At 41.2% G+C, this 15,000-nt stretch overlaps 1 protein-coding gene across 1 annotated transcript in view; it reads left to right on the top strand.

The window, feature by feature from the left end:
* The first annotated feature begins 5,623 nt into the window (after nucleotides 1–5,623).
* Nucleotides 5,624–15,000, top strand: part of LOC115223460 (inter-alpha-trypsin inhibitor heavy chain H5-like) — a 40,038-nt gene continuing 30,661 nt past the window's right edge. The window contains exons 1-4 of the mRNA XM_029794046.2: nucleotides 5,624–5,735; nucleotides 8,208–8,455; nucleotides 10,648–10,811; nucleotides 12,878–13,166. Coding sequence (XP_029649906.1) covers nucleotides 5,641–5,735; nucleotides 8,208–8,455; nucleotides 10,648–10,811; nucleotides 12,878–13,166 — 796 coding nt within the window. The 5' untranslated portion in view covers nucleotides 5,624–5,640. The remainder of the gene's footprint in view (nucleotides 5,736–8,207; nucleotides 8,456–10,647; nucleotides 10,812–12,877; nucleotides 13,167–15,000) is intronic.

The following is a 15,000-nucleotide window of genomic DNA, read 5'->3' as shown; positions in this document are numbered from 1 at the left end:
GACAGACATAGGTATTAAGTCGATTACATCGACCCTCAGTGCGTAACTGGTACTTAATTTATCGACCCTGAAAGGATGAAAGGCAAAGTCGAACTTTGGCGGCGGTGGTGGTCGTGGTAGTAGTAATTGTTGTTATTGTTGTTGTAGTAATAGTACTTGTTGTTTAGTTTCAGATAAACTGTGAATTTTTCTAGCTCTATGATTAAAAGCGTTCCAGCAATGACCATTACATTTATTTTTATATCATGGATTTCACTGTCCTTTGTATGAAAAATATTTTGACGGTGACGGCTTGAATGCTTTTTATCATATGGTAAACTCTATCAAAGTGGACAAAAAAGACATGATGGTCACGGGTGGTGTGGAAGCACTCCGTCGGTTATGACGATGAGGGTTCCGGTTGACCCGATCAACGGAACAGCCTGCTCGTGAAATTAACGTGTAAGTGCCTGAGCACTCCACAGACACGTGTACCCTTAACGTAGTTCTCGGGGATATTCAGCGTGACACAGAGAGTGACAAGGCCGGCCCTTTTGAAATACAGGTACAACAGAAACAGGAAGTAAGAGTGAGAGAAAGTTGTGGTGAAAGAGTACAGCAGGGATCACCACCATCCCCTGCCGGAGCCTCGTGGAGCTTTAGGTGTTTTCGCTCAATAAACACTCACAACGCCCGGTCTGGGAATCGAAACCGCGATCCTACGACCGCGAGTCCGCTGCCCTAACCACTAGGCCATTGCGCCTCCACGGTCACGGGTGGTACGTTTTTCTTCTTAGCTTAGCTCAGAGCTGAACTGAAATTGAACACTAACAAAACGCATGAATACAAACCAAAAAAAAAAAAAAGAATTGCCCCAGCATGGCCACAGCTTGTGAGCTGAAACTAGATAAAAATAATAAAAAATTCGTATATGGTTGTTCCTTATGCTAGAGATAGCAGCCAATTCTTCCTTATACATATCATACCCTAGCATCTTAGAAAAGGTCATATTAGATAATACAGTCTTAGATGCATTGCTGGTAACAGCTGGGAAGCTTTTAATCCTTTGGTCGTAGATTCACCCGATCAGCTATGACTTGGTGTTCAAAATCTACGAAGGCGAACGATCAACGAAAGACAGTTTGCTTAGTTTGCATAAATATTGTTGAAGAGCATCAGTTTCTCACGAAACTGAGAGAAAAGGCTTCTTATTGTTCTTTTCTTTAACTTTGAATGTCTTTTCAGCCGAACCCCACACGTTCTTGAATGCCATCATTTCAGACGACCTCTTTACTATATTCTAGTTGAAATAAAATAATAATATCTAACATTGGTAATTGATACAGGAACATCAAAACTTATAGCAATGTGTTTATTGTTGATGCTCTTTGTTTTATTTTATCTTCTGGTATTTTATCTTTTATACATATGTTTAAGATCCAGTCTTGGTTGACAAGGTCTTTTATATAAAACATCCTAGCTAAAACCATTAGATGTCCCTCTATTTGAACAGTCTTAGCACCCTTGGGAAAATCAGTGCACTGGGCCCAGAACTGGACCCTTAGACTCGGGGCTCCTCAGCAACTGTTCAGTGTCCCTATTCCTTAAGACAACACAACCCTCAATCGTTTTAGTTTAGATTTCAATGAAATATAAAATAACATTCTCGTGTTGGCACAAAGACACTGAGTTTTCTGTAGTGTGTTGGTATTGTTATTGTTTGTTGTTTAAATCTCTGTCAGTTATTATCAAACAGGCCTAAGATTAAAAGCTTTTCGGTCATAATCGTGTTATCAGTTGTTATAGTGAAGGCGCGTGGCTTAGTGGTTAGGGGCATTCGTCTCATGATCGTAAGATCGTGAGATCAATTCCCAACGATGCGTTGTGTCCTTGAGCAAGACACTTTATTTCACGTTGGTCCAGTCCACTCAACTGGCAAAAATGAGTAGTACCTGTATTTCAAAGGGCCAGCCTTGTCACACACTGTGTCACGCTGAATCTCCCCGAGAACTACGTTAAGGGTACACGTGTTTGTGGAGTGCTCAGCCACTTACACGTTAATTTCACGAGCAGGCTGTTCCGTTGATTCGGATCAGCTGGGACCCTCGTCGTTGCAACCGATGGAGTGCTCCTACTACTACTATCAGTTGTTATATCAGGGAATACAGACAGACGTAGTTATCGCAGGACTATATTAGGTAATAACTACATTAGCCAAAAGTAACTGAAATGGCTTCAGGTTTTGGCATAAGGTCAGCAGTTTCGGGAGAGGGGCTTAGTCGATTAGATCGACCCCAGTGCTCGGCTGGGACTTATTTTATCAAACCCAACGGTATTTGAACTCAGAACGTAAGGACGGACAAAATACTGCTAAACATTTTTTCCAGCGTGCTAAGAATTCTGCCAGCTCGCCGCCTAGTCAGTGATTTCATTAGCCAATGACTATAGTAAAACCAACAGCATTCAACAGAATGTTGTCAAATATTTGTTCTGAGTCTTCTTTACTCTGAGTTCAAATCCTGTTGAAGTCAACACTATTCTTTATGATTTTGAGGTCGATAAAAACGTACTAGTCCAATTAAGTGGACTGGTAGAATTTTAGAGCGTCGGACTAGATGCTTTTCTGCATACGGAAACGTAGCTTCCCAACCACATGGTTCCGGGTTCAATCCCACTGCATGGCATCTTGGGCAAGTGTTTTTTACTATAACTTTGGGCCAACCAAAGCCTTGTGAGGAGATTTGGAAGACAGAACTGAAAGAAGCATATCGTATATATGGCTCAGTGGTTAGAGCGTCGAGCTTACGATCGTGAGGTTGTGAGCTCGAATCCCGGACCGGGCTGCGTGTTGTGTTCTTGAGCAAGGCACTTTATTTCACGTTGCTCCAGTTCACTCAGCTGTAGAAATGAGTTGCGACGTCACTGGTGCCAAGCTGTATCGACCTATGTCTTTCCCTTGGATAACACTGGTGGCGTGGAGAGGGGAGGCTGGTATGCATGGGCGACTGCTGGCCTTCCATAAAACAACCTTGCCCGGACTTGTGTCTAGGAGGGTAACTTTCTAGGTGCAATCCCATGGTCATTCATGACCGAAGGGGGTCTTTACCCCTTTATATATATATATATATATATATATATATATATATATAAATGTACGTGTGCTTTTCTGTGTTTGTCATCCCTCCCCACTGCTTGACAACCGGCGTTGGTGTGTTTACATCCCCCCCCCGGGAAAAGTACCAGGCTTATAAAAAAAGGGCTATTTTCATTCGACTGAAAATTCTTGCAAGTGCTGCCCCAGCATTGCCGCAGTCTAATGACTGAAACAAATAACAGATAAAACATATGTTCGAGTTCTCTACGTTTTGATAATAATGTTTGCTACAACATCGATGCTATCTATGCTTTATCGGCCTAAGCTGGTGGCCTGTTTCTGGAATAAGCACCAGAGGAGAAGAAAAGCCAGCGGTTTCATACATCGGCAATTGCTGGTTTTCCACAACGAAACCTTCATCTGATCTTCACTGTAGGGTGGAACATTCCAGTCACAGATATTCACACTGTCTAAAACAGGCAACAAAGGGCTATTGACATTGGCGAGCTGGCAGAAACGTTAGGACGCCGGGCGAAATGTGTAGCCGTATTTCGTCTGCCGCAACGGTTTGAGTTCAAATTCTGCCGAGGTCGACTTTGCCTTTCATCCTTTCGGGGTCGATTAAATAAGTACCAGTTACGCACTGGGGTCGATATTATCGACTTAATCTGTCTGTCTGTCCTTGTTTGTCCCCTCCTGTGTTTAGCCCCTTGTGGGTAGTAAAGAAATAATTATCTTAAAAGTTATGTGTGTAAATATATGTATGCATGTTCGTAAATAAGTATGGGGGGCTGTGGGGGTGTGGGGGCTGTGGGGTGTGGGGGACTGTAGGGGTGTGGGGGCTGTGGGGGGTGTGGGGGTGTGTGGGGGTGTACAAGCGGAACACTTCTACTGTCACATCTTATTTTACGCATTGTATTTACTGAACACTGTGCTGACAAGAGGTCATTACATCCCTTCAAATTCTGAAAGCAGTGTAGGTTATCTTTATTTGAAAGAGTAGTAGTAGTAGTAGCAGTAGTAGTAGTAGTAGTAGTAGTAGTAGTTGTTGTTGTTGTTGTTGTTGTTGTTGTTGTTGTTGTTGTTGTTGTTGACAAACAACGGCAGTAATTTTATTTGGCTGAATACACGTCATTGATTGGATGAAATTACCAAAATACGATAACTTTAACACGAAATAACTTCGTAAACAAACTTTTCTCTAAAACACTAAGAGTAAAAGATGTTTTATATGACACATTCTACCAGTATACGAAGTTTGAAAGTGTTTAGTTACAAAAAATTATTTTCTAAATCTGCCGGTCAAAAGGTAAAGATCCGAATTTTGGTTGTTGTTTTTTCGATACCAGATAAACTGATCTTTTAAGATCTATGATTAAAGACGTTCCAGCAGTGACCATTGCATCTACTGTTTTAATACCAGGGGCTCTACTGTCTTATGTTTGACAAGTATCAGGGTGGTGACGGCTTGAATGCTTTTTTACGATACTTAAACGCTATCAGAAGGCGGCGTGCTGTTAGGATCATTCACATGCCGGGCGAAATGCTTAAGGAGTATTTCGTCCGCTATCAGAAGGTTCTGAGTTCAAATCCCACCGAGGTCGAATTAGCCTTTAATAAACACCAGTTGGGCACTGGGGTCGATGTAATCAACTTACCTAATCCTGGGTAAGAGTTTTTAAAAATCTGCATCCCTTTGCCAAACCATGTCATGCCAGTGTGGCAAAGTAGGCTCATCAAGCCAGTATAATGTCAAGCTCAAATTTACGGCCTCCACTTCGGAACTTCGGACCATAGTCGTGGAGAGAACATGTTGAGGCCTTCGTTCTACAGTGGAGTGAACATATACAATCCAATCGAAAATCAGACATGGATTGAAAAAAATAAGATAGTTATAGGTGGAAAGTTTCAATGATGCAATGTTTTAAGGCGGCAAGCGGGCAGAAGCGTTAGGACGTTGGTCAAAAATGCTTAACAGCATTTCATCTGTCTTTATGTTCTGAGTTCAAATTCCACTGAGGTCGACTTAGTCTTGCATGCTTTCAGGGTCGATAAGGGCAAAAATGCTTAACGGCATTTCATCTGTCTTTACGTTCTGAGTTCAAATTCCACTGAGGTCGACTTAGTCTTGCATCCTTTCAGGGTCGATAAGGGCAAAAATGCTTAACGGCATTCATCTGTCTTTATATTCTGAGTTCAAATCCACTGAGGTCGACTTAGTCTTGCATGCTTTCAGGGTCGATAAGGGCAAAAATGCTTAACGGCATTTCATCTGTCTTTATATTCTGAGTTCAAATTCCACTGAGGTCGACTTAGTCTTGCATGCTTTCAGGGTCGATAAGGGCAAAAATGCTTAACGGCATTTCATCTGTCTTTACGTTCTGAGTTCAAATTCCACTGAGGTCGACTTAGTCTTGCATACTTTCGGGGTCGATAAAATAAGTGTCAATTGTGTAATGGGTTGAAGTAATCAACTTATCCTCTTTCGCAAAATTACCAGCCATGTGCCAAAATGTGAAACCAATGATGCAATGTGTTTTTGTTTTTATTTTCTCTTTTGCAGGAAAATGCAGGGTAACTATATTCGAAGCAATATTGTCCAAAATTTGAGGAATACACTGACTGATCATAACAAATACAGCTCAGACAACTATGATTTGAGGTATACAGCTTTGTTAATTTTTTTGTTATCATAATGTCACACCTTCTTCACTGCCTCCTGTGTTTGATGGTATAAAAGATGCACAGGTGTGTTAGATGCACCTCAATTTCAGCATCACATATTCAGACAAAAAGGCTTTTTATCTTTTACTTGTTTCCTTCAGTTGACAGCAGCCGTGCTGAGACACCACCTTGAAGGGTTTTAGCTGAACAAATTGACCCCAGGACTTATTTTTTTAAAGCCTAGTACTTATTCTATTGGTCTCTTTTGCCGAACCATTAAGTTACAGTGTCGTAAGTACACCAACACTGGTTGTCAAGTGGTGGTGGGACAAACATAGACACAAAGACACACACACACACATACATATACACACACACACACACACACACACACACACACACACACATATATATATGTATGTATGTATGTATATATATATATATAATATATATATATATATATATATATATATATATATATTGTTGTATTTAGGGATGGTCATGTTGCCAGTTTAGCCAATAAAAACACACGCGCTCTATATTTGGTGTTAATTTGCTTCAGTGTTATTTATTTTTTACATTAATCTTAATCATATTTCGGCCAGAGTTCTTTCGTCACACTTCTGTGACCCCATCTGTGGTCAAAATAAGATTAAGATTAATGTAAAAAATAAATAAAGCTGAAACAGATTAACACCAAATATAAAGTGCATGTGTTTTTATTGGCTAAACTGGCAACATGACCATCCCTAAATACAACAATATCTGTTTCAATACACTATTTCAAATCAAGAATCTTGCAAAACAAATATATATATATAAATATATATATGTATATATATATATATACGACAGGCTTCTTTCAGTTTCCATCTACCAAATCCACTGACAAGGCTTTGGTTGGCCCAAGGCTATAGTAGAAGATACTTGCTTAAGATGCCATGCAGTGGAACTGAACCCAGAACCATGTGGATGAGAAGCAACCATCTTATCACACACCCACGCCTCAAAGCTAACAAGAAGCCCGACTTTGCATATAAGGGCCAGGGTGGTTTCTCTCTCTCTCTCTTTTACTTGCTTCAGTCATTTGACTGTGGCCATGCTGGAGCACTGCCTTTAGTCGAGCAGATCGACCCCAGGACTTATTCTTTGTAAGCCCAGTACTTATTCTATCGGTCTCTTTTGCCAAACCGCTAAGTGACGGGGACGTAAGCACACCAGCATCGGTTGTTAAGCAATGTTAGGGGGATAAACACAGACATACAAATATACACACACATACATATATATATACATATATACGACAGGCTTCTTTCAGTTTCCATCTACCAATTCCACTCACAAGGCATTGGTCACCCCGAGGCTATAGTAGAAGACACTTGCCCAAGATGCCACGCAGTGGGACTGAACCCGGAACCATGTGGTTGGTAAGCAAGCTACTTACCACACAGCCACTCCTGCGCCTGGTTGTTTTTTTTATACTTATTATTGTGGGTAAAAAAGTGCCACCAAATCTGACAGATGCAGAAATTGGCAGATCCTAGGATCTCTTCATACATACATACATACCTACATACCATGCTTTCATTAATTTTTTAGGTGGCTGTGTAGTTACAAACAGCCACAGACCCATTCTTGGCCTTCCTACCCTTGACTCTGTGGCATATTGAGGATGTGACAGCTGGAGGAAGAGAGAGCTACACCAGCTGGTACACATCTACGGCTGAGTAGACTGGAGCAACATAAAAAAAAACAAAGCACCTTACACAAGGAAATGCACTACCTGTCTGGGCCAAGAATTGAACTAACATCCTCATGATCATGACACCTTAACCACTAGGTCATGAGCTATTAGTTGAGTAATTACCTATGGCCAAGATTAGAATCTGGGTCTCTGAGTCTATTTGCTGAAAGTCTAATACTTCCACTACACTATCCAGCGATATTTACAGTAAATCGAAAAGTGTCTTGGTGCGACTATGAAAGATATCAAGTATCTAACCAGAGGCGGTAAATTCGCCACAATAGAAGCAAGGTTCGAGTCAACGGAACGTGCAAGGGAGTACTCGACTCAAACCTTGCAAAGTGGAAATATTTTACTTTTACCTTTATATCTGGGACGTAGGACATCCCGGATAAAAATTTAAAATGTCCCCCTAGAAGTAGAGGTAGGCTGGATTGTAGCCACACTTCTATACAAGAGGGAGGACAAGATACAATTGATCGAAATTGCAAGAGGCGGGTCTACAATTCCAGTCTGTTATATATATTGAGTATTGTTATCACTAGCGATATCAAGATATAACTTTGTATTTTGTATTTTATGTGTAGATGTATATATATAGAAGTACACATATATATACACATATATACATGCACTAGCACTATGACCCGGCAACGCCGGGTCATAATGCTAGTATTTCATTAAAAACATTTAATTAAACCATTGATATTTCTATATTAAATGTAGACCACGAGGAACGAGTTTCTTCCGAGTCCATGTAAAGGCACCACCAAAATCTCAGGTTGAGTTTAGCCTGGTCTATGAGGAAATGTTGATTCGTCGTGGAGGAGAATATGAGCCTACCATTTATTTACATCCTGGTAACGTCGTTGATGATCTCAAAGTGACAATTGCGATCCAAGAATTACGCCCTCTCGTAAACCTCAGGGTACCTCCAATAAAAGGAGAACTTATTTCCAGCTTAGATAAAAGCAGTACGTATACACCATTATATTATACCGTACTTTTGTCGATATAGAACTCATTTATTTCACCACACTTTTGTGTATCTATTTCATCTGAACATTATTACATCACTGCTTTCTCTCTCTTTCTCTCTCTTTACTCTTTTACTTGTTTCAGTCATTTGACTGCGGCCATGCTGGAGCACCGCCTTTAGTCGAGCAAATCGACCCCGGGACTTATTCTTTTGTAAGCCCAGCACTTATTCTATCGGTCTCTTTTGCCGAACCGCTAAGTGACGGGGGCGTAAACACACCAGCATCGGTTGTCAAGCAATGCTAGGGGGACAAACACAGACACACAAATCCACACACACACACACACACACACACATATATATATATATATATATATATATATACATATATACGACAGGCTTCTTTCAGTTTCCGTCTACCAAATCTACTCACAAGGCATTGGTCGGCCCGGGGCTATAGCAGAAGACACTTGCCCAAGATGTCACGCAGTGGGACTGAACCCGGAACCATGTCGTTGGTTAGCAAGCTACTTACCACACAGCCACTCCTGCGCCCTGTACACATTATTCCATTATTACTTTCTGTGTACATTTCATCACCATTTCTGTGTGCACATCATTATTCCAGCATAACCTTCTGTGTACTACATGTATTCATTTCTTTACTACCCACAAGGGGCTAAACACAGAGGGGACAAACTAGGACAGACACATGGATTAAGTCGATTACATTGACCCCAGTGCGTAACTGATACTTAATTTATCAGCAGACGAAATATGGCTACGCATTTCGCCCAAGGTGCTAACGTTTCTGTCAGCTCGCTGCCTATCATTGATAAAACCAAGAAAGATCAAAATCACATAATCTGGTGGTCCCAGTACTGGAGATCATGAGAATTTACATCCTCACCAGTGATATAACAAGTTTGCATTTTGCATTGAAAGCCCCATATGAGAGTTTCTCTCATGGCATCTAGCACAGTAAAGTTTGTTCTTTTGTTCTAATAGAACATCCGCATTAAGTGGGAATAAATATTACCTCACAGGATTAAATCTGCCTCTCTTGCTAATATATCATCATCATCATCATTTAGCATCCGCTTTCCATGCTAGCATGGGTTGGACGGTTCAACTGGGGTCTGGGAAGCCAGAAGGCTGCACCAGGCCCAGTCTGATCTGGCAATGTTTCTACGGCTGGATGCTCTTCCTCATGCCAACCACTCCATGAGTGTAGTGAGTGCTTTTTATGTGCCACCGGCACAGGTGCCAGGCGAGGCTGACAACGGCCACGATCGGATGGTGCTTTTTACGTGCCACCGGCACGGAGGCCAGGCGAGACTGGCAACAGCCACGATCGGATGGTGCTTTTTACGTGCCACCGGCACGGAGGCCAGGTGAGGCTGACAACAGCCATGATCGGATGGTGCTTTTTATGTGCCACCGGCACAGAGGCCCGTCAGGGCGGTGCTGGCAACGGCCATGTTCAGATGGTTCGCTTACGTGCCACTGGCACTGGTATCACAGCTACAATTTCCATTGATGTTGATCGATTTTGATTTTGATCCTGATTGATGTAATGTTTCCTCAATTATGAATCACCAGGGGTTAAAATAGCAACAACATACATTCACACTGATATACTGAGAGACGTTATTTCAGGCTTTTAAAGTTTAAATCCACTGAAGAATTTCTATGACAGATTCAGAAAGTTGGAGAATGTTACATATTGTCATTCTTGTACAAATTAAGTGCCAACAATTTTCAAGAATTATTTCTATATTTCTTTCTGTGAGAAGCTGACATTTTCAGTATTACCTCATAGGCATTTTTCTTTTTATGTAACCAAGAGTGGGCACCAAATTTTGTTATGCATGTGTACATATGTCTATGTATGCATATGTATGTCATTATTCAGTTTATTTCAAGATTTCTTGCCAATAGAGAAAGAACTGGTTTCTAACCTAGATCCAAGGTTCCTTCATTGAAATTCTTGTTTTAAAGTGATCTAAATTAAAATGTTCCATCAAAATTTCGTGCTGAATTATATTCCAAACGCCAACTTAATAATGACAGAGGTTTTTTTCCAAAATTCTTCATTCTTTTGAGAATTAATTGAAGCAGAAGTAGTGTATTTCTATAGAAATTAGGATGATGAAAAGAGTTCACTACAATTTCTCTATGTTGCAGTCCAAAATGATATGGTGACCATCGAGAGACCTAGTGAGAAAACAGCCATTATCAGAATGCAGGCTTCTCGTCAAGAACAAATGAAGGAGTCGCAAGATGGTTTGAAAGGCCTTTTAACTCTCAACTATGATACTGAACGAGGAGAAGATGCTGGAGACTTGATGGTAAGTTCAAATAAATCTCTCTCCACAGCTCTCCTCTGATACCACTTTCTTTTTCCTACTACTGGTACCGATCCACTTATTAGCCATTCTTCACTCATTAATATTGTTCTCTCCACCCCCATATTACAATAATTCACACACCTTCACGCACCAAATTACCCCTCATCATACGCTATGCCTGGCTCCTGTCCCTTCTCCTACAGCTTACTCGACATGTCATCTCTCTCTTTCTCCCTCCCTCTCCCTCCCCTCTTTCTTGCCCCTCCCTTCCTCCCTTTCTCTCTCTCTCTCTCTTGCCCTCTCCCAGTCAATTGCATCATTTTACTATCCTGCTGCTCTCCTTCCTGTCTGCCTGCCCCTCCCCCATCATGAGCTCTCCTTACAATTTTGTAAACCCATCCGAACGTGGCCGTTGCCAGTGCCGCCCCCGACAGGCCTCCGTGCCAGTGGCACGTAAAAAGCACCATCCGACCGTGGCCGTTGCCAGCCTCGCCTGGCCCCCATGCCGATGGCACGTAAAAAGCTCCATCCGATCGTGGCCGTTGCCAGCCTCGCCTGGCCCCCATGCCGGTGGCACGTAAAAAGCACCATCCGACCTTGGCCTTTTGCCAGCCCCGTCTGGCACCTGTGCCGGTGGAAGGTAAAAAGCACCCACTACACTCATGGAGTGGTTGGCGTTAGGAAGGGCATCCAGCTGTAGAAACATTGCCAGATCAGACTGGAACCTGGAGCAGCCTTCTGGCTTCCCAGACCCCAGTTGAACCGTCCAATCCATGCTAGCATGGAAAGCGGACGCTAAATGATGATGATGGTGATGATGACATTTGCCTAACTTTTATTCACCTCATGCATTGAGGGGCAACCTGGACAACTTTTCTCCACTTTTTACTTCTCTGCAGCTCCTAGTGATCACTCTTTCCCCCTCTTCTAAGTGAGCAGATATGTAGCTCCTTTACGACATCCTGCCCTCCCCACTTTCTTTCATACTTTCAATCTCAAGTATAAAGCCTCTCTCTCCCCCAGGGTTCATACTCCTACAAGCTGCTTGACAACCTCACTAGCGCTGGTGGTTGGCATTAGGAAGGGCACCCATCTGTAGAAACCACACTAAAGTAGACTCTGGTGTATGATGCAGTCCTTGGACCCATTGGATCCTGTCAAACTGTCCAACCCATGTCTGCATGGAACATGGACATTTAATGATGATTATAATAATTATGATGATGCTGATGATGATGATGAATTTTTACTGAAGGATGTAAACGACACTACTGCTTTTTTGCTCAGCGGTGTCAATGAACATGTACATTAAATGATGATGATGATGATGATGATGATGATGATGAAGATACTTGTCCAAGATGTTATGTATTGGGATCAAATCCAGGACATTGTGGTTGTTAAGTGAACTTCTCAACCACTTAGCTAATATATTCATTCATTGTTTTGTTTGTATTATTTTTTCAAAGATAGAAAAGATTTATTATTTGAATCTTAGGTTTTCCATAGTAGTAGTAGTGGTGGTGGTGGTGGTGGTGGTGGTGGCGACGGCGGCAGTAGTAGTAGTAGTAGTAGTAGTAGTGTGGTGGTGGTGGTGGTGGTGGTGTGGTGGTGGCGACGGCGGCAGTAGTAGTAGTAGTGGTGGTGGTGGTGGTGGTGGTGGTGGTGGTGGCGGCGACGGCAGTAGTAGTAGTAGTAGTAGTAGTAGTAGTGGTGGTAGTAGTAGTGGTAGTAGTAGTACTGGTAGTAGTACTGGTAGTAGTAGTGGTAGTAGTAGTAGTAGTAGTAGTAGTAGTGGTGGTGGTGGTGGTGGTGGTGGTGGTGATGGTGGTGGTGGTAGTAGTAGTAGTAGTAGTAGTAGTAGTAGTAGTAGTAGTAGTTTGTTTTGTTGTTGTTCAGCCCTTAATCAACCCTAATTGCACAAACCTATGATCAAAGACGTTCTCATCATGACAAACTCATCTTTTTTGTATCTGAAACTACATTGTCCAATGTAAGTCATACATATCTCTCTTCCATTAATGAATATGCTGTGTTGTTATTATGTTTTTCTTCCGTTTCTGCAGATCTTCAATGGATATTTCCTGCATTTCTTCGCTCCTAGTCACTATGGAACTCTGCCCAGAGATATAGTGTTTGTTTTGGATGACAGTGGTTCCATGGCAGATTCTAAATTGGCACAGATGAAGCTATCATTGTTCAAAATCCTGGATACACTCTCAGAGAAGGACAGAATTCACTTCATTCAATTCAATAACTTTATAAGTCCCCGAAAAGAAGGCTTTGTTGAAGTAACTCCAGAAAGCATCAAAGAAGCCAAAAATTATGTAGAAACGGAATTCATAGCCAAAGGAGGTATGACAATTTTATACAATTAAAAAATATCAAATTTGAGAATTGGCAGAGTGTCAGTATCTTTCTCTGTTTGTCTGCCCCAACAGAGGGAGATTTTCTCGGATCTTTTCGGTTTGAACGGCAGTTTTTACTAGCGGTGTCATATGAAATTGTCACCCATAATTACGATCCTAGAATCGATCTATTGCATTTCAATCTCTTTTAGGGTTAGGGTTAGGGGTGGGGGAAGGGTATCTTTTATTCTTCACAAATGTAAATAAACCTAATCTATTTCTTAAACGAGGGACATATTCATACGGCACAGAATGCTTTTTAACTCAATAGACGTCACTGATTGGTTGAAATTGCAGAAACTGAAGAAAAAAAACAACAAATATCTTAGAAACTATAGAATTTTCTCAATAAAGCCAAGAGAAAAAGATGTTTTATAAATACATTCTACCAGTATACGAAGTTTAAAATTTTTTAGTCACCTAGAAATTATGTTAAAAACTGCCGTTCAAACCGAAAAGATCCATTTTCTTACATCTCCTTGGATTTATCTCCCTTAGTCATTACATATTTACCACATGATAAGCAATGTTGAAAATACTTTTGACACTGCTTGCTATACAGTTCTGGTTTTCTAGCAACTGATGATCCAGCACCTCTTTTAATCCAAAAATAATCATGCGAGAAACACTTAAATCTCTCTTAACCATTATTATTAACTTATTTATTGTCAAGCCTTCACTACAGACATTTGTTTATTCACTAATTACATACAAGGAAGGCCTAAACACTCTGCTTCCATCTTATTAAAATAATATAAAGTTGCAAACATTTAAAACTGAATCTAATACCATATACAAATCCATTAAAGAATCCTCTCTGGGAAGTGCAAAGCAATAGATAAGGTACCTTTGCTGCAGAGAATATAATGCCATAGCATGAAAAGGCAAAAAGATAAATATATGCCATTCACAGTTACTTTTCAAGACAAGGGTTATGTGGAGGCCTAGTGGTTTGGAGGCTAACTAGTGATATTAGATTTTGTCTCAAATATTTGCACTATCATACTATCATAGTTGAAGATTTGGAATAATGTCTCTAACTTTATAACATGTTTAGAGACCAAACAAACCTGTATCATGAAAGTTTTGTTGTAAAAATGTTATTAAACAACATGACAGTTGTCTACAAGGAATTTACCCTGCATTATTATTATTGTCTTCAAAAAAGCAGTGAGCTGGTAGAATCGTTAGTGAGTTAAGCAAAATGTTTAGTAGCATTTCTTCGAGCTCTTTACATTCTGGGTTTGAATTCCACCAAGGCTGACTTTACTTTTCATCCTTTCAACATTGATATAAGTATTAGTTTTAGTGGAGACGCAATGGCCCAGTGGTTAGGGCAGCGGATTCGCGGTCATAGGATCGCGGTTTCGATTCCCAGACCGGGCGTTGTGAGTGTTTATTGAGCGAAAACACCTAAAAAAGCTCCACGAGGCTCCAGCAAGGGATGGTGGTGATCCCTGCTGTACTCTTTCACCACAACTTTCTCTCACTCTTACTTCCTGTTTCTGTTGTACCTGTATTTCAAAGGGCCGGCCTTGTCACTCTCTGTGTCACGCTGAATATCCCCGAGAACTACGTTAAGGGTGCACGTGTCTGTGGAGTGCTCAGCCACTTACACGTTAATTTCACGAGCAGGCTGTTCCGTTGATTCGGATCAACCGGAACCCTTATCATCGTAACCGACGGAGTGCTTCCATCCATCCAAGTATTAGTTTAACATTGGGGGGTCATTGGAATCAATTTAACCCCTCCCTTGAGATTGCTGGTCTTGTGCCAAAATT

The sequence above is a fragment of the Octopus sinensis genome, linkage group LG23 (genome assembly GCF_006345805.1).
Source record: "Octopus sinensis linkage group LG23, ASM634580v1, whole genome shotgun sequence".
Taxonomy (NCBI): domain Eukaryota; kingdom Metazoa; phylum Mollusca; class Cephalopoda; order Octopoda; family Octopodidae; genus Octopus; species Octopus sinensis.
Note: the sequence above shows the minus strand (reverse complement) of the source record. Positions and strands in the feature narration are given on the sequence as shown.